The sequence below is a fragment of the Nannobrachium achirus genome, assembly GCF_963921795.1.
Source record: "Nannobrachium achirus genome assembly, chromosome: 1".
NCBI classification, from domain to species: Eukaryota; Metazoa; Chordata; class Actinopteri; order Myctophiformes; family Myctophidae; genus Nannobrachium; species Nannobrachium achirus.
The window spans coordinates 33826835-33851263 of record NC_137810.1 but is presented as its reverse complement, the minus strand read 5'-3'; the positions used below and the strand labels follow the sequence as shown (position 1 = coordinate 33851263).

Here is a 24429-nt window from a genome sequence, read left to right as displayed (position 1 = left end):
GGCATAATTAACATGGCGTCTATGCTTGCTGTTTTGACCAGGGAGGGCCGTGGGATGTGAAAAACAATATGCTTTAACAGGAATGTGGAGAACGCTGGACAGTAACTTGGAAATTAATTTTCCATTCTGAATCATAAAAGTAAGTTAATGCGCGCTCAGACCTGCTGTGCTGCTCAAAACCAATTTATCTCCATGTTTAATGGCTTGTTATTTATGTAGCTATAGCTAACGGTGGACGGCTAACAGAGAACTAACCCAAACAAACAGAACCCAGGAAGTCAAACGTGAAAGATTGGTAGAACAGCACGGGTTTATATTAATTAAACTGCCATAGGTATCACTAAGTTGACATCAATAGAGAGTTTTTTGGCGAGTGGCATTGTTTTCGTGGTGGCCTTTTTGCTTTTTCATGTGTTTTGGAAGTTCAAGTAGTTAGTATCAGCATTCAGCAGATACAGCAGGGTATGTGGGCTCAGTCAGTGGGTTGTTGTGATGTGATGAGGTGAGGTGTGTGGGAGCTCAGTAAGCCGGCTTTGTAGGGATGGGACGATAATCGCTATTATCGTTTATCGTGATTAAAAACAAAACAAAAAAAAAACACTCACAATAATCGGATCATATAGCCTATATTTCATTTATCGTGAAATTGTCCTCCCTCTAATTGGTAAAACGGACCTGTAAAGAACGTACTTTTTTCTCACTCTACCAAATCTCGCCTAAAATATCATATTTTTGACAAACTTTCCACCCCAGAATAATGGATATTTTGATTACCGCGATAATATCGTAAATATATTATTTTTGGTCAATAATCGTGACATGGAATTTTCATATTGTCCCATTCCTCCTGCCTTATGGGCTCATCTGAGACATACACCGGACTGGGAAAATAAAATATGAATTATTTCGGTATTTTCGCTTTACTTGACTTGGTGAAGTTGGTATGAAGAATTCCATAATGTTTTTGTTATGCATTCTGGTTAGATCATTGTTGGCTAAGAAGACATTTCTGTTTATTTTCCCACAATTTCCAGATTCCATTTGGCTTTCCTCCCCCGTCACCCTGAACGTAGTGTCGTTCATCATCAGGGACAAAAGAGGAGGACGCGGGAGGCATGGAGGAGACCTCAAAAAGCCCAGTAAAAACAGTCAAACCATCTCGCAACGAGGCAAGAGGAGTCAAATCTCTGCCTACCAAGCAGTCCACTAAAGATGCTTTAGCACAGAGAGATGGCAACAACAAGGGTGCTCTCCGCAGCAAGGAAAGCCATACCACCGCAAAGGATGACCATAACATAGGCAGCCAGGGAAGCAGCCTGGTGCCTGGCAAGACCCCTGGAGATAGCCACCAGGATAAGGGGAGAGGAAGAGCCTGTAGGCTGACTGGGAGAACCAGCTCTGGGGAGAGAGTCAGGGGGAAAGTGATTGGCCAGCAGCAGCTGGCGGGACAAGCTGCTGATTCCAGCCCCGCTGTGGCTGCAGACAGAAGCTCATCTGGAAACGGGGAGACCCGTCCCGCTCTGCTGCCTGGTACCCCAGAGAAAGGCGCCAGCGAGCGGACGACCAAGTCGGCTCCAGTGAAGGACAGGTTCCTTGGTGTGTCTATTGTCAAGTTTTGTTTTTTAATAAGGTTCTTTAAAAAATAATTATGGAACTTACTTGTATTTTAACCAAATTAAGACCAGAAAAGCATCTGTGTGATAGTGTCCTTTTAGTTTTGAACCACTTCAGAGTACTGTAGACACTAGACAGACAGCCGACTGACATTCCGTAAATAACCATCCCCAAAATCTATCTCTAATAATAATCTTACATTTGCAGTTTATTTCTAAACGCACTGTGGGGCTCTAATGGCATGGCCGGTTTTAACCACTTCACTCCAGTTGAGTTTTGCTAGCCTGGTTTTAGATGCTTTATTAGTCTTGTATTTACCACACTGTTTTAACCTCATGTGTAATGTTATGAGACATTACAGGCTACAGCCTAGGGCTGGATTGATATGGACAAAATAAAATAACATAGCACTATTTTATACTAATACCCTACCCAATATCGTATATTGGCGATATCAATTTACCTTTAAATGTTCAAAAATGTGAGATCTACAGGTTAAAGATCTACAGGTTAAATAGTGACACATTTTTGTGAACATTTCTGAAAGTATAAAATAGGGCTCAAGTAATTAAAACCAGGAGAAGACAACACTTACGGCATACCACATTGTTACAATATCCAAAATCCCAGACAATATCTAATGTCTTATATCATATGATTATATCCTTAATATAATATTGATATATTGCCCTAATTCAGCATCACACTGAGTGGCTGATTTCCCTGGCTGACTGTGTGCAGGGCTGAAGAAGACGCTAGTGTCTGCTGGAGAGAGCACTGAGGTGGGGGCCGTCATGGAGGGAGGTACTCTCACTGAGCAACAGCTGGGCCTCCGGCAGGCAGAGGAGCGTCTGTACAGAGATTATATCCACAGACTAGTGAAGGTAAGTCCATAAACCAGCGGTCTCCAACGTTTTCAGGCCAAGGACCCCTTAGCTGAGAGAGAGAGAGATGAAGCAGGGACCCCCACAACCTTTTCATAGATTCCATATAGTTTCATCATTTGACAGCAAAATCATCGTGTATTTTGAATTCATGTCAATTTGTGTTTTCAGTCAATACTTAGTAAACTTGACCTTTCACTCTATACTTGGTCTGCTCTCTCTGCCGAAAATAGACGATCTACAAGCTCACAGCGCGAGGCTTTGTGAGCTTGTAGATCTGCTATTTTTGGCTAAAGTTCTCAGAATATGGACACTAGGGTTCATGTGGTTAATACAAAAAAGGTTTCTATCACACAAAGATTTGGAGGACCCCCTGTAGTAACTCTGAGGACCCCCTAGGGGTCCCGGACCCCCTGTTGAAGACCCCTGCCATAAACAGCATGTGCTTTCTTAGTCCCTGGTGGGGTATATCTAGCCTTGCACGGCCATCCCGAGCTACGTCATTACCAATGTGCTTCCTTTCTCGGTCTGGTGGTCCTCCCATCGAGTCTCTTTATAGAGAACTTATGTTCTAATTTCCAATCAAATGGCTGCATTTGGAGCGACCCGCCTCACACCGCTCCTGATTGGTCGAGCGGCTGCAGCAGCTCTCACATTTTGAAAACAAACATGGCGGCCCTCATACCCGACGTGAGTTTACACATCGCGAATAAAAGCTGTATTAAGCGAAGTTTTATCTGAAATCAACAGCATCTCAGAAGTTAAGAACAACAGTTTGCACTTTTGGAATTTCTGTCTGGAAAAGACATATTTGCTGTTCTGCCGACGATGTTTTGATGCGCTGATGACTACGGACTGGACCTGCCAGTCAAAGTGAGTAACTATGTCATCGTAAAGCGTTGTCTACCCGAGGCTAGGGTATATCACCCTGACATCGTAATGCAGAGTAAACTAGAACTGCAGTCTGTCGAGGTGCCAAAAAACGAGAACAATAGTGTATTGCCTATAGCAACCACACTAACTAGAATTAAGGTGCAATTTGGAGAAATTGCAAGTGTGTTTGCCTATATGTTGTCACATGAAGCTTGACAATCCTCAAATCCATTACATTGTCCAATCAGAAAAGGGACAGAAAAAGTCCATTGAACTCAATGGCGTAGTATGCATGATAACAAGAACATATAAAAGTGTGTGTAGTACTCCGCTCAACCACAAGGAAAACTTTGTCTATAGTTTGAACTAAAGAGGCTGGCAGCATCCCGTACCTTGTTCACCGTCCTGTACACAATAGTGAAGAACAATGTGCTGTGTTTGTGTGTAACACCGGATAATGTGATAACATTTAGTTTTTTAACTATGCAAATCAATTTAGGAACAATAGACCGTTTTCATATCTTGATGAGTGAACACAGCTGATGGTAATAAATTGTGTGTGGGGCCACTGGGAGGGGGGGCGGCGGTGTTTCACGTAGGTGTTCTGTGCAAGGTCAATTCCTTTACAGTTATGCAGGTAACACCCACAATTACCCGTTATTACCTTCAGATTTATCAGTCAAAATGGCAGCTGTGAAAATGATCAATTGTCTTTTACCATCTGGTGCACTTACAGAATCAAGGGACTGCCTATTTCATGAATCCATTTTGCTTTTTCGTTGGTTATTATAACAAGAACAAAAGTAAGAAGAATTTAAGAAAAGTTTTATGATGTTACAATGTCTCTTGCTTTGTAGGATCTGTGAAGCATATATAATGGCATCTTTCAGATCTCATGTGCCTCTTTTCCATGACCTGGGTCTGTGTTGCTGCACTCCATAATGGACTTGTGTGAGCGGTTATTGTGTTTCGACTAGAACTGAAATCCACACTGAGCGAGACCTAGCCTGTTGAGTGTACTGTGCATTAAGTGTGCATTGTGATTAGTTGAAAAATACATGTTTTACTTGCTGTCTCAAATTGTGTATAATGTCCGTTAAAGGACAACTTTAAGGGTTCATATTTTAGATTGTCATTAGAGAAAATAAAAGATGAGTGTTAAAATATTTGCATTTACTTCTTTCTATCATTTTACAGATCATGGCTAAATCATTAATATAAATCAGAAATAATAATTGACCAAGTATGGAGCCCTGGGGAACCTGGGGAAGATTTTCAATTTCTCAGAGAAACAACCATTGATGGACACATATTGTTCTGTCTTCTAGACGGTAGTTAGAAAACCACTTAAGAGCCAAGTTAAGGACCAGGGGCTAGCCTGTCTTTTTATTTATTTATTATTCTGTACAGATTTCCTCAGTAGAATAAAAAGTTTGTATTGGTATGGTGGTGAATAGCATCCAGAGGCAGTGAGTGGGCCGACAGGAGTCATATGTTTGTAGATAGTCCAAAAAGTTGGAAAAAATCTAAACATGACATCTCCCTCCAGCTCTGTTACTGTCTGCCGGCTCACTTTCTGGTGTGCATGTACATTTTCTGCTTAAAATGTATAAAGAAATTAAGCCTAGATGAGGGAGGTATGCTCCTGGGCGTTTGTTTCCCTCTAGGTGCGTTTCGGGTGCTGTAATTGTACATTTATTTAATAAATGCATAGTTGGACTACAAATTGATTTTGTTTTGGGTTTCGCTTTTCACAGCAGTCCCCCGAATACCCAAATTTCCAGTACTTCTGCAAGCTGTGTACAGTGCACATCGAGAACATCCAGGGAGCTCATAAACACATAAAGGAGAAGCGCCACAAGAAGAACATGATGGTATGTGAATCAAAACTTGACGGCTGGCGCAAAGCGTCTACTTCTCACTTTTGAGCTCTTGGCAAAGGAATGGCTGGACCGTTTTCAAGTTGATGCTTTGTGTGATTTCAGGAGAAGCAGGAGGAGAATGAATTGCGTGCCCTGCAGCCCCCCTCCCCTGCCCAGCTGAGGGCAGTGGATGCAGCTGTGGTGAACACGGCTACAGAACACGGCATCTCAGAGGAAGACTTCCAGGTCCGACAGGCAGTGGTCAAGAGGATGGAGGACACCATCCAGCAGCATCTTTCAGGTAATTAGGGCTGTAACAGTTAATCCATTTAGGCCTAGAATTATGTAATATACAAGCTCACAGCACGGTGCCGCGCTGTGAGCTTTTAGATCTGCTATTTTTCAATAGTTAAAGCATACAATAATGGTTAAAGTGGTTCAAATCAAACGCAAAGCTGGGCGCGTTCCAGGTCTTAAGGGGTTTCAAACTATAAATGGTGAAAATAGCTCACATATTTTTGTGAACTTGTATTATTTTGTTTTAGCTTGTATATTATTATACATACTATTTTTGCATGGCGCCATTGTGCAACAAAGCCAGAGAATGTGAGTAGGGAAAGTACAGGATTAAAGGGATTCAATCCAAGAGCCAGCAGCAGTACGTGGTTCAAGAAATGCTGGTCTTTTCGCTACATTATATCTTGAGTGTAGACTTTCTGTTTGTGAGACATTTAGACGATGTGGACCTGGCAGGAGTTAGCTTGGACCAAATTCTGAAATGGACATAAAATCTATAATCCTTCTGAATTTTTTGGTAACATTTTGTTAATAAATCTAATATTATTTTTTCCCAGCTTGCTCACTTCGTCTGTATGGTTCCTGTCTTACGCGATTTGCCTTCAAGACAAGTGACATCAACATTGATGTCACCTACCCCTCAACTGTGAGTTTGCTCAATTACCTGGCAACGTACGCTCAAGACTGGTACCTGGGCACTGATTATTATTGATTGTTTTCTGTCTGAGCTAATCATGATTATCCTGAATGGTATTTTACTGAATGGAGGCATTGTACATGAAGATGACCTTGTGAAATGGGTGGATAGGGATATTATTGGTGATGCCCTGTGTTTCCTGCACAGATGACGCAGCCTGATGTACTTATTCAAGTGCTTGAAATCCTGAAGAACAGCCGTAAGTCTTGCCTTACACACATGGCATTCTTTTAGCTATTTTATTTTTCTATTGTTGGTTTTGCAATGTGTGTGTGTGTGTGTGTGTAATTTCTGGACTTGGAGGCACATTAATATCAGACAAATATACCTAATGAAATAAAGGCCATTCAAACGTTTCCTAATGCATCAATTTATGCTTTCCCTATTTGGCACATTGGTCTGAAATTTCATTAAATATAACAAGACCTGCTAAACTCCAGCCACAAGGCACCAAACATATGCTAATAATGTATTACCGTGTACTCTATTATGCCCTGTGGTAAGTAACCATTTGAAGGTCCTATTCTGTTACAAATAACAAAAAGGCAAAAGTGCTGATGGAATTTGGGGAATTAAGTGCCACTGCAGCCAGCCAGCCAACAAACAAAACAGGTAGTTTCCTGTCCTGGATTTGATTCTCCCTAAGGACCTTAATTCCCATTGTTTGGCTAGATAATATTACCCTTTTATAGAGCTAGAATAGAAGTGTAAACCAGCTGATAAACTAAGATCCTGTGACTTGTTTGAGGTAATTTACTCGATACTTTCCCCCCCAGCTCAATATTCTGAGGTCGAGTCTGACTTTCATGCCAAAGTTCCTGTAGTGTTCTGTCGGGATATTAGCAGGTCAGTGCTGTATCACATGTACACATTTCACTGTATCATCACAGTTACATGCATTAACTAACTTACAGTAGATGACCTTTCTGGACTGATTAGCCATCCTCACAACACCATGGAATTCACAGCCTGCAAAGATTTAAGTTAATCTCTTGCAGAAATGAACACCCTATTGACACTTTTCAGAACAGACATTTTGACAGGTAAATACATCTGAAGCTAATATACAAGTGTGCTTCGTTTAGGTGTTTCTGTGTGCCAGCATTGACAGGAGCTGTTAATGCTGGCACATTTTTACACCCAAATAAAACACACCCACAATTAATGTTATTAGCTTTTGCTGTGTTTAAGGGTTGTAACGCCAGATAATCTAATAACAATATCAAAGTCATTTTATTCATTTTATTTTAGAATGTCATAATTGAAGAAAGGGACCGCACACCCACACACATAATTGGAATCAAACATGTCACACTTTGAAACACATATCGAGTTAGGCCTCGGGCCAATTCTATTCTAAGCCATTAGATGGTGGGCCAGAGCACAATCAATGGATAATTTAGGAACTGGGCAGACAAACCACCTTATTTATGTACAATAATAACTATATTGCTATACATTTAATCAATAAAGATGTGTGTGGTATAACTGATAGAAATGTGTTTGTAATCAAAATGCAGACAAAAAAGATCTTCTGTATTCATTTTGTGCAGGCTCCATCCTTGAATGTGGCTCTTTTATCTTTTTTTTTTTATCTTTTAGATTATTTAGTTAAAAATGTAGACCAACAGTTTCCTTTTCAAACAAGAGCTTTTTCATACCTCAAGGTCTCTTCTTGGAACAGAGAGAAACACTATTAGTATTTTGTTTAAGGCTTGTGAAGCACAGAAAGAGAACTGTGTGCTCATCCTACCCGTGCAAAGCCATTGCTTTCCATATATCTTACCATTGTGGGACTCTCAGTCACATATTGTAAATAATTTGCCGGGCCAGATGTTATCGCTCAATTCCAATGTAACTAATCTCGATTATTGTTTATTTTTTATTTTGTTGGAATGACATTCTATTTAAAGGGTTTTTGAATGTTTTGTCACAAATTATTGCACCGAACTGAAAAGTAAATAGAGCATAAAGTGGGAATGCCAAGGAAAACTATGCTGCCTATTTTCGTAAAATAAAATATAATACAGTACAGTAAAAATACCAAAGTGATCTCCACAGAGTGCAGATAACTTAAACTGTCGTCCGAAAACATGTTCAACATAACATAGGGAACAAGTTCAACATACTGTAACATGGTAGTTCTAGCGCTTAGAATATGTTTTCAACAGTCTAGATGTTAGTAGTTTAAAAACTATAATCTATAACTTATTACATTATCTGGTGTTACAAAGGTGACCATATACTGTATAAAAGGGCAACGTTTTGCCAAGTGAATATGGTCCATTCAGTCTAGAACTGTGAACCCTTACGATTATTCTCGCCTTGGTTACATAATAACAATGACTTTGTCTGTGTTGTTTCTTTGAACTCTGGCCTACATAGTGTCATGTGGTATCCCTTTATTTTAGAGAGCAGTAGAAATATGTGTTGTTTTCCCATGGTTCGGTGACAAGTTCAAAATCCTATCCAACAGAATACGTCCAACCAATCCAACTCCATTGTTTGTGTGCTCCCTCCTAGCGGGCTGCTGTGTAAAGTGAGTGCAGGCAATGATGTGGCCTGTCTCACCACCAATCACCTGGCAGCCCTGGCTAACCTGGAGCCCAGATTGGTTCCCCTGGTCCTCGCATTTCGATACTGGGCAAGGGTAAGACTGCCTGCCACTGGAAACTGACACCTTAGCCTTGATTCAGTGTTCAATATTTTATTCATCCTTTGTTTAACAAAGGTCAGCCACTACAAACGCATGTTTTGTTCGACAGAGACCTGTAGCACCTTCAGTGTACATTTTATGTGCTGATGAAATGTGGGGAAACATTACATAAACAAAAAATGTTTTTTATACGCCTTGATTGGTTCTAATCTGGAAGTGGGTGTAGTTATTTAAACTAATTGAACTAACCACTTAACTACCACTACTTCATTGCCCCCTAAATTCTTCCCTCTATGCCAAATATCTTTGCAAAAATGTACAATCCACAATCGCACAACGATCGTAGCTATATTTGCCAAATGTTTGCCTGACAAGGCTAGAATAGGGATGCCAAGGTTCAAGTGGTTAATGGAACCAAGGGCCTAAAAGCAAATGTTTCTTTCTTTTCTCCACAGTTGTGCCACATCGACTGCCAGGCAGAAGGTGGCATCCCCTCCTACTCGTTTGCCCTCATGGTCATCTTCTTCTTGCAGCAGAGGAAAGAGCCCATTCTCCCTGTCTACCTGGGACACTGGGTAGGTCAAATTGGCATCACAAATAGACCCTGTCAAATCTCTTTTTTTTTTGTGGGTTTATTATACATTTACTAGTTTATGTTAACCACTTAAGCTCTATTTAAACATTGGCTATAGCTGATCTACAAACTCACAATGTGTTGTGAGCTTGTAGGTTGGCTATTTTGAAAGATATGAACAATTTTGACTTTCTGCCCAAAATAGAGACGCCAAGGTAAAATTAATTGACATGCACAAGTGTCCCATTCGAATCGCTACAATATAAAAATGTCTTTCCCCTGCCTCTTTCAGATTGAAGGCTTTGATGTGAAACATGTGGATGAGTATCATATGACTGGAATCTGGATGGACATATTTGTCAGGTGGGAACACAGGCCTGCCAGCACCACAGAGGGAAGAGGTGATGGCAGAGGGGAGGCCAGAGGCGAAAGCAAAGCAAGGACAGAGCACAATAAAGCTGAAAAGAGCCAGTATGGAGAGGGACTGGTGAGTAATGCTGCACCATGGTGTCTGTTAGTATGCTACGTTAGTTCCACTGATTGAAGTCGGAACACAATCGATTGAGTGATCATTAAAATAAACAAAACATTTTAGATCAAAGAACTGCTATTTTCCATGATTTTTAATTGAAACATTGGAATATTTGAAATGATTCATTAATTCATTTGGGGGTCGTGGACATTTCGAGAACCACTGATGTGTAGGCTATCCTATAATAATAATAATAATAATCTCCTCTGTTCTTTCAAGACCCGTTTAACCCTTGACCTGGGCAAAGAGGTGTCACTTGGGCAGCTGTGGCTGGAGTTGTTACGTTTTTACACACTGGAATTTGCCCTGGAGGAACACATCATCAGCATCCGTCTCAAACAGCTGCTTTCCAGGGAGGCCAAGAACTGGCCTCGTCGCAGGCTAGCCATCGAAGGTGAAGAACCCACTCCACCAAACACACAAATCTGAACATGCCACCCACTGTAAGAAGTAACACTAGTCCATACGACTGGGGATACGTCATATCATGATATCCATTGGCCAAACATTAATATTCCTCACATTTTCCCTTTTCTATTTTAATTAACTATCTACACAGTATATACTTGATCGGTTGATCGGTGTCTCCCGGAGCTCTATACACGGCCAACTATTTTTTTCCCCCTCTCCACCAAATTGTCGATCTACAAGGTCACAACAACGCATTGTGAGCTGTTAGCTGCAACTTGCCATCCGTGATCTGCTGTTTTCGCACAACGTTTGACTATTATGACATGCCCTTATAGGGATGCTAGGTTTCATGTATTACATTTAATGAATAAATCAATGACTGCAGAAATACATGGACATTTTGAAAAAAAGATTCTGGAAGTGTCATGGAAACCTTTAGGAATTCCACTGTTAAAAAGGAGGTGGAACTCTGCACCTTGATCTTATATTATATATTTTTTTCTTATTTGCCATTTGTACATTTCTTTTTCCTGTTGGGGTTAGGATTCGGCGATTCCTCGTATGTGAGCATACATGGCCAATAAACGTATTCTGATTGTGATTGTCTCCACTGTAGATCCCTTTGCCCTGAAGAGGAACGTTGCACGAAGCCTGAACAGCCAGATGGTCTTTGAGTACATTCAGGAACGCTTCCGCACAGCGTACAAGTACTTCGCCTGCCCCCAGACCAGGGGCAGCGGGGCGCGCCAGAGAGCCAAGAAGGCCAGAAAGCACGACCCCAAGTCGGAAGCGTCCGAGAGGAAGCAAGCGGCTTCATCGAAGGCGAGAGAGAGCGAAGGGAAAGGTCTGGCGCCCGGAGGAGGGCAGCGCGAGTCAAAGGAGGAGGAAGAGGAGGGGAGCGACGATGAGGAAAGCTCGGATCCTTCTCCGGAGATGCTGGATGCCAGCCTCCTGGACCTGGTCCTCAGCGAGGGGGACAGTCCCTCTGAGAGGCCCGTGAGCCCTCCACTCTCCCCCAACGGCCTGCTGGACAGTGACAACGAGGGAGCGGGGGAGGAAGAGAACGTGCTTCCAGAGGGGAGTCTCTTCAGCCCACAGGACTTGCACTATGTCTTTGATGGAATGCTTTTCACCGGTGGGAAGGTGAATAGCCAACACACACACACACACACACACACACACACACACACACATTACTGCAAACACTAGTCCCATCAAATCTGCTAATCAAAATAAGGCTGCAACTTATTTTTGTCTTCTTAGACATTATTCTTTTGATTACATTTAGATTTTTGACTGATCGAATAATCAAGAACCATGGATAAAAACATGTGAAACATTTTCTAATTTAATTATTTTTTATAATTGAATAATTAGGCTGATTAACCATTAAGCCCTATTTGCCTTTGTTGTACAATAGTGCGAGAATACTGCAAATAGCTGATCTACAAGCTGACAACATGCAATGCATTGTCAGCTTGTAAATATGGCATTTTCTGTATTGTTGAAATTCTTTTATAAAAAAAATTACCATTGATTAATTGTTGCAACTCTTCATTAAAATGTTATTCAAAGATTCATGAAAAAATTGGATGTACATGACTGTATTCACAATCTTCTGTCTGTAGCCACCAACCGTTGTTTGCAGCATCTGCAAAAGAGACGGTCACCTTAAAGACGAGTGTCCCGAGGACTTTAAGAAGATTGAGCTCAAGCCTCTCCCCCCCATGACGGACCACTTTAGAGACATCCTCGACGGGCTTTGTAGACTCTGCTATCGTACGTTTTCCACTTCATACATAGCACGCTTCATGCTTTTTACTTTTGTTGCCTTTATGGCGAAAAGTTAACATTGGAGTCAAAAGTCATAGAAATCTTTATATATATAAAAAAATAAATTGTAGTCCGTTCACATTCACTTGGATGACTAATTCAGAAGCATATTCTGTCCTTTTTACTTGCAGGAAGCACTATTATGAAGATTTTATAATACTAATGCAATAAAACTGGGAGCATACTTGCCTGTTAATAAAACAATATTTTGTAGATTTATTTGGATTACTGTCATCGGTGAAAGGATTCCAGTTGGAAGTATCCATAATAAATCTGTCTGTTTTGCAGATGAACTGTCCCCATCCGGGGTTGAGCAGCAGAAGAGAGAGCAGATCCTTGCCAGTCTAGAGAGGTTCATACGAAAGGAGTACAACGGTGAGTAGAATGCCTACAGTATGCCAATTGGCAACAAACCATTCTTGTTTGTCTACTCTAGACACTGTAACATTCTTTCTCTGTCCTTCCCTGCAGACAAGGCTCAGCTGTGCTTGTTTGGCTCCTCCAAGAACGGCTTTGGCTTCCGAGACAGTGACCTTGACATCTGCATGACCCTGGAAGGCCATGAGACCGCAGAGGTAGGTGGACCGGACACACTGCTACTGGACACGAATCCTGACACATTGTGCATGAATGGATAGGTTTGGTGATCTGATCTTATTTTGGTCTTATCTGTCCAAGTAGACACTGAACTGCAAGGAGATCATCGAAGGCCTTGCCAAAGTGTTAAAGAAGCATACAGGTAAATAATTCCTCATCTTTTAATGAATAAGAGAAGGTTGAATCTCTGCTGGAACTGTTTCTGTACCTCTGTGACCCGATTCTGAATAAGTGGTTGAAGATGGATGGATGGAAGGATGGAAGGTTGAGTGCAAAATAGGGCCGCCAGGGTTAATTAAAGGGATATATCACTTTCAAACATGTTTGGGGTCATTTTAAGGTATCCGGACAGCTTTTATGTTGCTTGATTCAGTATGAAGATATTTGATATTAATTTCATCAGACAGCCACCTTCCTATATAAACCCTTTGTAACTTCAAATTCCATTTTAACCATCTTAGATTAATTGAAAACACCGTCTTTGGTTCTGGTGACGGATATTGTCCTTCTAATGCTTGAGGGGGCTGTGTTTTTGGAGCGGTGAAAGCGCTCCCAATAGACAGGTATGTCCGTGGGTATGTCCGTGGGTGGGTGGGTGGCTGGGTGGCTGGGTGGCTGGCTGGCCGTGTCCGTAGCCTGGCAATACCTTGAGTGGCCACACACAACACACTAGTTAAAGGAGGGGCGCTGTTTTGTGCAGGCCAGGCACACTCACCACTCACTCACAGGCACAGTTTACTCACTCACTCACTCACTCACTCACTCACATAGGGTACAGCTGCTCAAATTCACCGCTCCACTTCGAACCGAGGTTTGATTTTTTCATTCAAAATTAAATTAAATTAAAATAAATGAAAAGGGGAATTGAAAAAACATGACCCCCTCACATGTTAGATGGACAATATCAGCCACTAGTGTTTGTGATTAATCTATCATGGTTAAAATGGAGTTTGAAGTTACAATTGGTTTATATAATGTATGAAGGGGGTGTTTCTGATTTAAAACAAAAAAATTACAATTAATTTTGTCCGATCCCTATGGTAGAGTATGTTCATACTATATAGCTTATACAATTATTGGGGTGTTTGTATTTTGGCTCCCTGCTATTTCATTGAGACGTTTAGATTGTGTCAGAGGTCTCATCTAGACACTGGATCTGACATGAAATTCGACCTTGATGGAACTTGCACAGGAAACCGCTTTAAAATCGGTGTAGAAGAGGAAAGTTACATAGTGCAGCTTTAAAAACGGTCTGGGGTGCTCACAAAAGCAGTAGATGTTAAATTGACCTCAAACCTGTTTGAAAGTGAAATATTTCCCCTGTTTTCCCTTGCAGGTCTGAGGAACATCTTGCCTATCACAACAGCTAAAGTGCCTATTGTGAAGTTTGAGCATAGACAAAGTGGCTTGGAGGGAGACATTAGCCTCTACAACACTCTGGTGAGGAAGACCTGTGTATTCTTTACTGAAAACTTAAAAACCTTTTCCCCCCCTCCAATTATAATTTCAACTAAAACGCTTCATAGTCATAAATGTTTATTGTTAAAAGTACATTGAGTGAGACTTTCCCTGCAGGCTCAACATAACACCAGAATGCTGGCTACGTATGCTGCCATAGATCCACGTGTGCAATACCTAGGATACACCATGAAAGTCTTTGCAAAGGTATACCACTGTTGCAAGCAGTTGCTAGATTTATCAACTTCATTTCAAGGTCTCATTTTTCACTGCATGGCTAAATGTGTCTGATGTGATTCCAGCGCTGTGACATTGGGGATGCCTCCAGGGGGAGTCTCTCGTCCTACGCTTACATCCTAATGGTGCTTTACTATCTGCAGCAGAGGCAGCCCCCAGTCATCCCTGTCCTTCAAGAGGTACGAGCCCCAGCCACTTTAACCCATTGAATGCTTTAACCAGTGAAAAATAGCAGATATACAAGCTCACAGCGCTGCGAGCTTGTAGATCTGCTATTTTTGAAAAAGGTCGTGAAAATTTGTGCAAATCTTTGAATATATGCATTTTCAAAGCGAACGTTTGTAACTCAAATTTTGCTTCTGAGTGGTCCCTGGAACTAAATATTTTGAGATGCGGGTCCATGGCCAAATAAATATCATTTTGGGGGTCCTTCACATGAAAAGGTTTGAAAACCACTGACATAGTAGTCTCTCAAGAACAGACTAACTGAGCTCCAGTTAAGTGAAAAGGACCTTTTCTTTGACGATGGCAGATTGCTGACATAGAAACATGAAGGATTCAAAAGACACTTATAGAATCGGGTCAAAATTCAAATTTTCAAGATTTTTCAAAAATAGCAGATCCACAAGCTCGCAGCGCGGCACTCGGTGCCGCGCTGTGAGCTTGTATATCTGCTATTTTTCAACAGTTAAAGCATAAAATAATGATACACAATAATGTGTACCCGTTCTAAATGGGTTAACGTATCAGTGAATGTCTGCTGTCTAGACTCCATTCATGACCCCTGAGAGCTAATGAGTCACATTGAAGTGATATGAAAGACCCATTTCTTTTTCTTTCTTAATTTTTTGGAGCCAGTTAACCGTTATTTCCACCCATTTCTTTCTCCCCAATTTAGTCGTTATGCCAATTATTTCTGTGTTTCCATTGCTCTTGTACCCTACTGGCTCATCTGCCAGTGAGGACCCCCCACCGAAAGTCTTGGTGCTTCCGTCCTACTCCTCCCATTCAATATTCCCCACCGACAGGCACCGTCTCAGCCCATAGGAGTATGTGCCGTGACAAAGATCACCCTCCCCGAGTAGAGCCTATTTCGTTCCTATAGACATTCTGTCAAAACCAGAAGCACCGCAGTGGCTTCAAACCCCCAGGCTCTGCAGTCTGCAGTGGTGGACCAATACTTTACCCCTGTGCCACTCGAGCACACTCGAAGCCCTTTAAGACCCTTTCTTAAAGTATGACCTCTTTTCAGATCTTTGATGGGAAGAGCGTTCCACAGAGAATGGTGGATGGATGGAATGCATTCTTTTTCGACGATCTTGTGGAGCTGGTGAGTTTATCGGAAATAATTTATCAAGTTTTTTGTATTGAGCTGACGGGGCAAGGATTTGAATCAGGAAAGGGGCAAACATTTGCCCCAAAAATCCTGTTATGTTATATTCACTACTCTGGGTGAACCCTTTTAATTAAAATGTTACGCATTGAATAACGTAATACAAAATTAGATACTTAAAAGAATTGTGGAAATTGCCGATCTACAAGCTCACAGTAAATCGTGCCATTTTGGTGAAGAGGTGTGGTGTTGCATCAAGTATAGACTCCTGGTGAAAACCGGTTTAAGTGGTTAATAAATTACCTCAAGCACTAAGAGATTGTACCAGTGGGTTAGCCTGGCTCCAGCAAGGATGAAGGAGACGTGACAAGCACCGTGTCGGGTGAAAAAGACGTTACAAGTAGGCGGATACGCTGATCTCTAGTGATTGGTTTTAGGGGAAGTCAAAGTCCCTCCCCCCGTAAATCGCACAGACAGGGGCCAATGTCAGACTCAAGCTTCAGCGGAGTCTGAAATCAGGCTACCAGTGGGTACAATTTGCCCAGAAATATTTCAGGGTACAATCACAATGTGTTGATTGTATGTCGTCACAGCGTCGCCGCCTCCCGGAGCTGCAACAGAGCAAGGAGTCTGTAGGAGAGCTGTGGCTGGGCCTGCTGCGTTTTTACACAGAGGAGTTTGACTTCAAAGAGCATGTCATCAGCATCCGCCAAACGAAACGCCTCACCACCTTTGAGAAACAGTGGACCAGCAAGTGCATCGCTATTGAAGGTATTCACACAGGACTATTAAGCAGCTCATAGTTTATATCGCTCTTATCATTGTCCTGTTATCATATCACCTGCTTTGCTCCTCAGATCCTTTTGACTTGAACCATAATCTTGGTGCTGGAGTGTCCCGTAAAAGTAAGTCCAAGAGACATTGTAACAATTGTGAGCTTACAGTACATATCGGAGATTTAGTGTAGAGGGGGAAAAAAGGAGTGGACCAAATATAGAGCCCTGGGGGTCTCAGCCTACTAAGTAAATATGGTTTAAGTGGTTAAATGACCCACATTTCTCTATTTCCTTCTGTGGATTTAGAATTCATGCTAACCTCTTTTTCAGAATTTCCTCTCCAGCTGAATAACTTAATGTAACAACAGAGCCCTTTGTGCCACTTGCTCACCTTCTGTGTTTCCTCCCTCAGTGACAAATTTCATCATGAAGGCCTTCATTAACGGGAGGAAGTTGTTTGGTACTCCATTCTACCCCCAACCCGGAATGGAGGCGGTGGGTTTGACAACCATGCAGCCAGGCTTAGTGTTGAAACCATGGTTTACTGATGTCTTCTTTTTCCTGAAATGTGTTGTTTTCTCTGCGACAGGACTACTTTTTTGACTCCAAGGTGTTGACGGATGGGGAGCTGGCGCCTAACGACAGGTGCTGCCGGATCTGTGGCAAGATCGGCCACTACATGAAGGACTGTCCTAAGAGACGCAGGTAGATGGGCAACATGCAACCACTTAGTTCTTTCTTAAGCAGCAACTAATCGATTATTTTCTTTTCGTTTGATTGAATAATCTTGAAGCCTTTTCCGAACTCTGGGGCTTGATGTAACTGAATGTGATCACCTACCTTCTCTTTTGTGACCCCCCCCCCCCCCTTCAGAATGAAGAAGAAGGAGAACGACAAGGAAGACGATATAAAAGAGGACGAGCGTGAACCCAGGGAGAGGCGTTGCTTCCAGTGTGGGGACATGGGACACGTACGCAGGGACTGCCCCGAATACCGCCACCTCAGACAGCGGGCCACCGGCGGACCAGGTACAACAGCAACCACCACATAGACCACATCCCTACTGGGACTTACATTTTACACCAATTATATTTGCCATAAATAGCCAATCTACAAGCTCACAATGTATTGTGAAACGTTTTGAGCTGGTAGATCGACCAAACAAGTCAGGTGATCTATACCAGGTTAGTCTTGTTGAAATGAAAAATCCTTTTTGAAAGAGATGTGGCTAGAATGGCTGGTCTGTTTATTATTAAAAGCGTCTAAATGATGGTAAGTAATGGTTGGTAAAGAAAATAATTGGCCTTCATGAACCCCACATGAAACTCTTGTATTTTTTGGATTCTGAGTTCTGTCTCATTGTAGCCTAATATCCTCCTTCAGAAACTTCGACGTATCAAATAAAAAAAATAAAATCAAGTGGGCTTGCACTTGTCCTGGCAAAAAGTGACACATTTTAAAAGCATTTCAGGATTTTCTGCTGTTATTTATTGTTGAAATTCATTACATGAAAAATGTCCAAAACGTACATACAGTATGTGACCTTTTATTAATCGAAATTGATCTGTCTCTGTGATCAAAGCAACAATGTACTTTTTTGTGCCACCTTGAAATCCTAACCCAAGTTGTGTACATTTAGAACCATTTATTTTGAAGGATTTGTGTGTAAGGTAAACATTTGTTTTGATTAGCTGACTCTTTTCACCACTAGAGGGCTGTAGAGGCTCACAATTACAATTGGTCATTTCTCTCTCTCTCTCCCTCTCCCCCCCCCAGCACCACACATGGTGCGAAACATGGTGAGTTCCCAGTCCATCCCCATACCCCAGACCACTCCAGAGCGCCCCGGAAGGACCAGACAACCCTCTGAATGTGTGAGTAGAAGAGTTTCTATCTTTGTTGTTACTGGCAGAGCTGTGTAACATTTCTTGCCTCTTCTCTTGGCCAGTTCACATTCTTAAAAGAGACTGCAGTTTCAATGTGTTTTTTACTGGTTAAATAAAACATATAAGGGGCCAAACATGTTTGCAAACCGCAGCTGACAAATCCTACTTTTTATAGCTTTAATTTCATATATTACCCATTACCTTTCCACTTTGTGCGCTGTGGCACATAAGGCCTTATTTAATACACTTATATAATGTGCATGTAACTATATGATTAATGTCGCTTTATGCCTTTTATGGATTCTAATGCTTTCTTCTTGTTTCCCTTTTTTCACACTGTTGATAGTCGGACAGTCGGCAAACTCCTCCCTATTCTCCCCAGCCCACCTCCTTCTCCCAGAGCTCCTCCCAGGTCTCCAGCTCTCCCCAGTCCTCCCAGAGTAAGACCAGCTCCAGCGGCCCTCACAAACAGTCCCCCCATGCCCAGGTCCCTCTGTCTCTCTTTAGCTTCCCCACATCCCACCCGGGCCAGTTCCACCCGGGGACTCTCACCGCGCTGGGGCTCCTACCGTCCCACCAGTCCCAGGGCCAGTCACACCACTCAGTCCACCTCCCCTCTACCTCCTGGCCTATCCATGGACCTGTCCTCACAACCTCTTCTCCCGGCGGCCCTTCCCCTCCCAGTCTCAAATTCCCCCTGCGTCCGGCCTCCGGGAACGGGAACCCCGCAGGCTCGGGGGCCAGCCCTAACCCGTTGAATCTGAATGATCCCAGCATCATCTTCGCCCAGCCTGCGGGCAGGCAGCTGGGTGTGGGCGGGACGGGCAGGGAAGGCCACTGGCACAACCACCTTCCACAACCGGGCTCACATGTGGGAAATGGCACCGTGGGCAAGTCAGGTACTCACTGGGTGAATGTTGGTTGCACAAGCTTTCTGAATGTTTCTGTTGCTTTGAATCTTTCCATGTCTCTCAGAACTGATCAACATCTATATAATCTTAGGCAGTCTGTGGTTGGACAGTCCTCTGTCTATGGTTGAATGTGTGCTCAGGTATGACACATCGGTTTGGGACATGGGAGATGGTTCATTGTAACACTGGTGATGGAACACACTAGGGCTGGGCGATGTGACATGAAATCAATATCACGATTATTTAAAACCTTTGCCTCGATTACGATTTAACAAATGATTTATATATTTTTTCAAGCGGATCTATAAGCTCACAATGCGTCGCGATGCTACACGTTTACAGTATATATATATATATATATATATATATATATATATATATATAGTGCCTCTATAATTATTTGTATGCCACCATTGTTCAACAATATTGGAAAATAGATTCAAAGTTTTCCTTGTTAATTCATTTAGTATAAAAGAAATGCAAAGATTATCATGAAAAAAACCTGCTTCATGATTATTCAATTAACCTGCACGAGCATTGGTTCTAAATATCAGTTTCGATGTATTTTTGGTTAATTGCCCAGCCCCAGGACACATTGGGTATACTCATATAGACTGGAATATTTTACGTTAATGTGTGGTTGACATTAGATGTTATCGTGTTTGTTTTAGTGGTTTATTGAGTGCTTTGTCATCTCTACAGAGCCCAGCTTCCAGGCCCAGTTTGGGGGCGTGACCCAAGGATCTCGGACTTGGGAGCACAATACCACGCCCCAGTATTCTCTCTCTCCCTCCTGGGGCTTCCGCATGCCACAGAACTTCCTCCAGCAGGGCAATGGAGGCTACCAAGCCGGCAAGCCTTTTATGGCCCAAGGTGAGAGTGTAGGATATCTAGTTTGGCGGTGGTCAATTGGTCCATTCTGCATATAATGGGTGATTTATTCTTGGTTGCATGCCGTGTCGGGCACCAAAAAATAGCTGATCTACAAGCTCACAACGTGTCGCAGTGTGATGTGTTGTGTGTGAGCGGCGTGCAAAACTAAATATAAATCACCTTAACTATCCAGCGCACTGTTTTCTCCCATTTCCACATACACCATTGGATGTGGAACATTTCAGACATACCCACATAAGGAAGGCTCCTAATGTGAGCATGTCTGAAACATTCCACTGACAATGTGCAAGTTTTACTAATAAAGGTCGGCCATATCTAACTGGCATTCAAATACCTATTCCCCCTTATATAGAGAACCACATAGATAGACACAGAGGGCACACAAACCGAAAATAAAATGCAATAAAAGCCAGTGTTCTAGTCGTAGGTTGTCCATTGTCGTTATAACAACCATCTGACTCCATTAGTGCCAGATCTACTGATTCTGCTGCTGTCAAACTTTTTGAACCCATCAATTGTACTGCTGATAAACCTCAATGTTGCAGCCTTCAAACTAGATGGCAGCTATTTTTCTGTTTGCCATTCTGAATTCTACACTTGAAATACATGATATCAAGTTCTCAAGCTCACTGCATATGTTGATTTCTGTATTCATTTTATTTTTCTCATAAGGTTCCGTGGTGCACCCCAACCAGAATTTCCCACTGGTCCCCCATGGCCGGCACCATGTAAATCTGAATTTCATCCAGCAGAAGAAGTGAACCTTGCATCTCCATTTAATTGGCATATTTAAAAGAAAATCGTGTAATCATGATCTGTATCATGGTAAAGAAAAAATATATAATTATATAATTTGGTCACCAGAATTTTTAAAAGGAATTTTATCATTTTGTACAGTTTTTATGTTTTCTTTTTTTGTCTCATTATTACATTGATTTGTGATACAAATGTCAAATATTTTAATACCCCCATTTTTGAAGGGGTCCAAAAAAGTGTTTTTATTTTATGTGTAAAGTAAGGAAAAAAATGTAAACCTTTATTTTTATTAGCTGTATTCATACTTTGCTTGCCACAAGACGAAGGCTTTGAAATAGACATTTGTTTTAAAAACAACCTAACATGTCATCCCTAATTATGTAGTGCCAAAAAAGATGGATAGCAAGAAAGACAAAAAAAAGTGAAAAATCTAAAACCCTGAAGAAAAAAAAAAAAAAAAAACTAAATAAAAGAAAACGCAAACAACTTGGTGGTGTGATTGTTTTTGTTGTCTGCATTTGTAGACGGGAGAGTACTGTCTGACCCTGACACACAAACTTTGTACATGTGTCAAGATGAAGTTGCTATGTTAGCTCATTCTATGTTCAGTGTACACTACAGTAATTACTGTACCAACCTAGCAATATGTTTTGCTTGAAAATGATCTGTACATGAGTAGGCTGTACTCCTCCTTAAGTTTGGTCCTGTCTAGCACCACAGATAATTTTCTTACCAATTATTCTATCGATTACTTTTTCAATTAGTCGAATACTTTATTATATATTTTTTTTTACATAGGATATACCTGTATCAATGACATATAGAAATGTTCGATTTTCAATCTTATTGTAGAACGTTCTGTATTTTATTGTGGGCCTTTTTAAGAACTAGCTACACAAACTTTCTGAACATATTCATTATTCACTTAATTTGGAGACACCTGATCACATGCATAGTTCGTATTTATTGATTAATTGATTGAAAACTATTAGTAGATTGCATAGGAAAGGTTTCATGACAGAGTAGAGATCCAAGAAAGCCTTTCGGCTTATTTAAATAGGAAACCTTTGTATCATTGAATGACAGATGGATGGAACACAGTAGTCTATGCAGAGGATGATATCAATAGCAAAAAGAAAACAATCCAGTCGAAAAACAATAAAGAAAAAAGAAATAAGATATTGGTAATCCCCAAAATACAATTTAATGAAACCATACATGTATATTGCACATTAAATCTACATGTTTGATCAAACATGTAATCCCCAAAATACAATTTAATGAAACCATAGGCCTACATGTATATTGCACGTTAAATCTACATGTTTGATCACCAAACATGTTGATTTCCTTTGAAATGTTGATGCAAAGAATACGTTTCCTGGGAAATTCGTTGATCAGCTTCAGTTCCTGTAAAGCCTTGGTCCATTATAATGTTCTTCAGCTGGTTGTAGGCCTACTTCCATAGAGTTGGTGGACAGTACTAAGGTCTGGACGCCAATACCCTGTAGCTTGACCACGTCATTAAGCGACAACAGCAGGTGTCTGATGGAGGGGTGAGGGAACCTCAAAATCTCAGGATCCACGAGTAGGGGGCAGAGTTGACGCAGATGTGGCAGATTTATTCCCTCAGGGTTCTCCCTCAGAACATCTCTCAGTGAGCTCTTCAGTTGGACCAGAAGATGATCGTTTCTTTTAATAACAGGAGAAACTGTATCCGATGAATGTCTCACTGGATAGGAGAGAACAAAAACAAATCAAACGCAAAATTCTAAGACATTAGACATCCTAGAATGAGATAATATGCTGAAGCTGAATTCAAGAGAATGTCGCCTTTCAAGCTCGTATTATTATAGGCCTACCTTTATTACAACGCAGAAGCGCATCTTTATAAGATATCGCACCTGGGCTGCTGACCCGTTCATAGCTGTTCGTCATCTCATTTAGTTTCTTTACGTTCTTTAACCCAGAACGACCAACTATGAGACTGCCGATAGTGGCAGTAAACAACTGACTATAGTGACTACTGACTAGTTTCGTTTCCCCTCGGTTTAAAACCATGGAAAATGAACCTTTGCTACTTCCTTATAATGAGCTAAAGAACTTGAACGACACGCCCACAGAATATTAGTCTACTGTTAAATTTAGTTACCTACTACTAACTGCACATAAACAGAGCTAATCCTACTACCTTTAAACGCATTTTAAATCTGAGGCATTTTTGTCATTTTGAGAAAAAAGGCTGCTATTTGTCCCTAAGCGACAGGATTTAATTATTTATTTATGTATAATCCTCTCGCTCCCCCATCTGTTGCTGAGCCTCTCATGCATTCCTTTAGGCCTATTCCATCCAGGATGGACTACTGTATTAAATGGCCTACGACGTATAGGCTATGTCCTGAATTTGGGTTTTTGAGTTCTGAACCACCTTCAGTAACACATTACCCTCAAACTCCAAAAAAAAAACATCCGGTATTAAAAATTTACAAAATGTCCTTCACAATTTCAAAATGTAGAAATTAAAATATTTGAATACTAATGATAATTTATAGCAGGCTATAATCTCACAATGTGTCATTGCAAGTTTGCATTCAGTGTTGCTGTGCTCTTGAATGTTCTTCTTTCTGGGTCTGCACCACCAGTGCACATCTGTTGCTTCTGACATCATAACCTGTTTACACTATAGCGTTGTCCTCAGTTTTTTTTCTCCTTCATATATTTTCAATGTATTTGAAGGTTTTCCACTAAGGACCTGCAGAGTGGTGTGAAAGCTGTACTAAACGTGGTACTAAAAAGTATCCAATGTATAGGTCTGAGCTAGGCCAAACAGGGCCAAACACTTCATGACTTTTCATTTAGACCACCAGGATATAGCTGTAATACATGATAATAGATTATATTGTAACCACTATTATAATCTATTATAATTATCATAGTAATACATTAATACTTTATAGTATATTATAATGCACAGTTATAATCCATTATAGTGTATTATAATTTAGGATAGTTGATATACAAATTTATATTGTATTATAATCACAGTTAAAAGGGTCAATTTTGTTTCTTACTGATAGGGGTATTTTGTGTAATAGAAAATGTAGATATTCTTATGTGGTGTGGTGTGGTGTTGTGTACTGTGGTGGTAAAGATGCAGTTGGAAAGGGTCTTATTAGTGCACTCAGTAGGATACAACAGCAGTGACATCACAGAAATGTGTGTGGAGAGGAATCAATTGGCATAACGACTAAATTGTAGCACTTTTGTGCTAGAATTATTTGTCAGTCCTTTGTCATCGTTCACTGCTTTTGTATTTAGACCTACAGCTATATGACATGCATGCTGGAA

At 41.2% G+C, this 24429-nt stretch overlaps 1 protein-coding gene across 2 annotated transcripts; it reads left to right on the top strand.

Moving 5' to 3' along the window:
* On the top strand, nt 1-21334 carry tut4 (terminal uridylyl transferase 4). 2 transcript variants are annotated; one of them, XM_080724106.1, is made up of 30 exons: nt 1-139; nt 1035-1596; nt 2356-2498; nt 5129-5245; nt 5357-5534; nt 6088-6176; nt 6375-6426; nt 7004-7073; nt 8751-8877; nt 9339-9458; nt 9750-9944; nt 10209-10383; nt 11017-11543; nt 12029-12179; nt 12522-12608; nt 12705-12808; nt 12915-12972; nt 14167-14270; nt 14406-14495; nt 14591-14704; nt 15778-15855; nt 16452-16629; nt 16716-16763; nt 17047-17129; nt 17224-17339; nt 17508-17662; nt 18411-18508; nt 18867-19419; nt 20134-20304; nt 20998-21334. In XM_080724106.1, exons 2-30 carry the CDS (start codon nt 1116-1118, stop codon nt 21084-21086), a joined length of 4551 nt encoding a protein of 1516 aa, XP_080580232.1. In that variant the 5' UTR covers nt 1-139; nt 1035-1115; the 3' UTR covers nt 21087-21334. The 2 variants fall into 2 exon arrangements, with proteins under 2 accessions (XP_080580232.1, XP_080580233.1); XM_080724107.1 differs by lacking the exon at nt 1-139 and having other exon boundaries at nt 1488-1596; nt 2314-2498.
* The last annotated feature ends 3095 nt before the right edge of the window (nt 21335-24429 follow it).

What these genes read in the sequence shown, in the direction of transcription:
- tut4 (XM_080724106.1), top strand. Translation starts at nt 1,116, where the DNA reads ATGGAGGAGACCTCAAAAAGCCCAGTAAAAACAGTCAAACCATCTCGC. An exon ending in ATGTCACCTACCCCTCAACT is followed by an intron (nt 6,177 to 6,374) that starts GTGAGTTTGCTC and finishes TTTCCTGCACAG; the next exon opens with ATGACGCAGCCTGATGTACT. An exon ending in TGCTTTTCACCGGTGGGAAG is followed by an intron (nt 11,544 to 12,028) that starts GTGAATAGCCAA and finishes TTCTGTCTGTAG; the next exon opens with CCACCAACCGTTGTTTGCAG.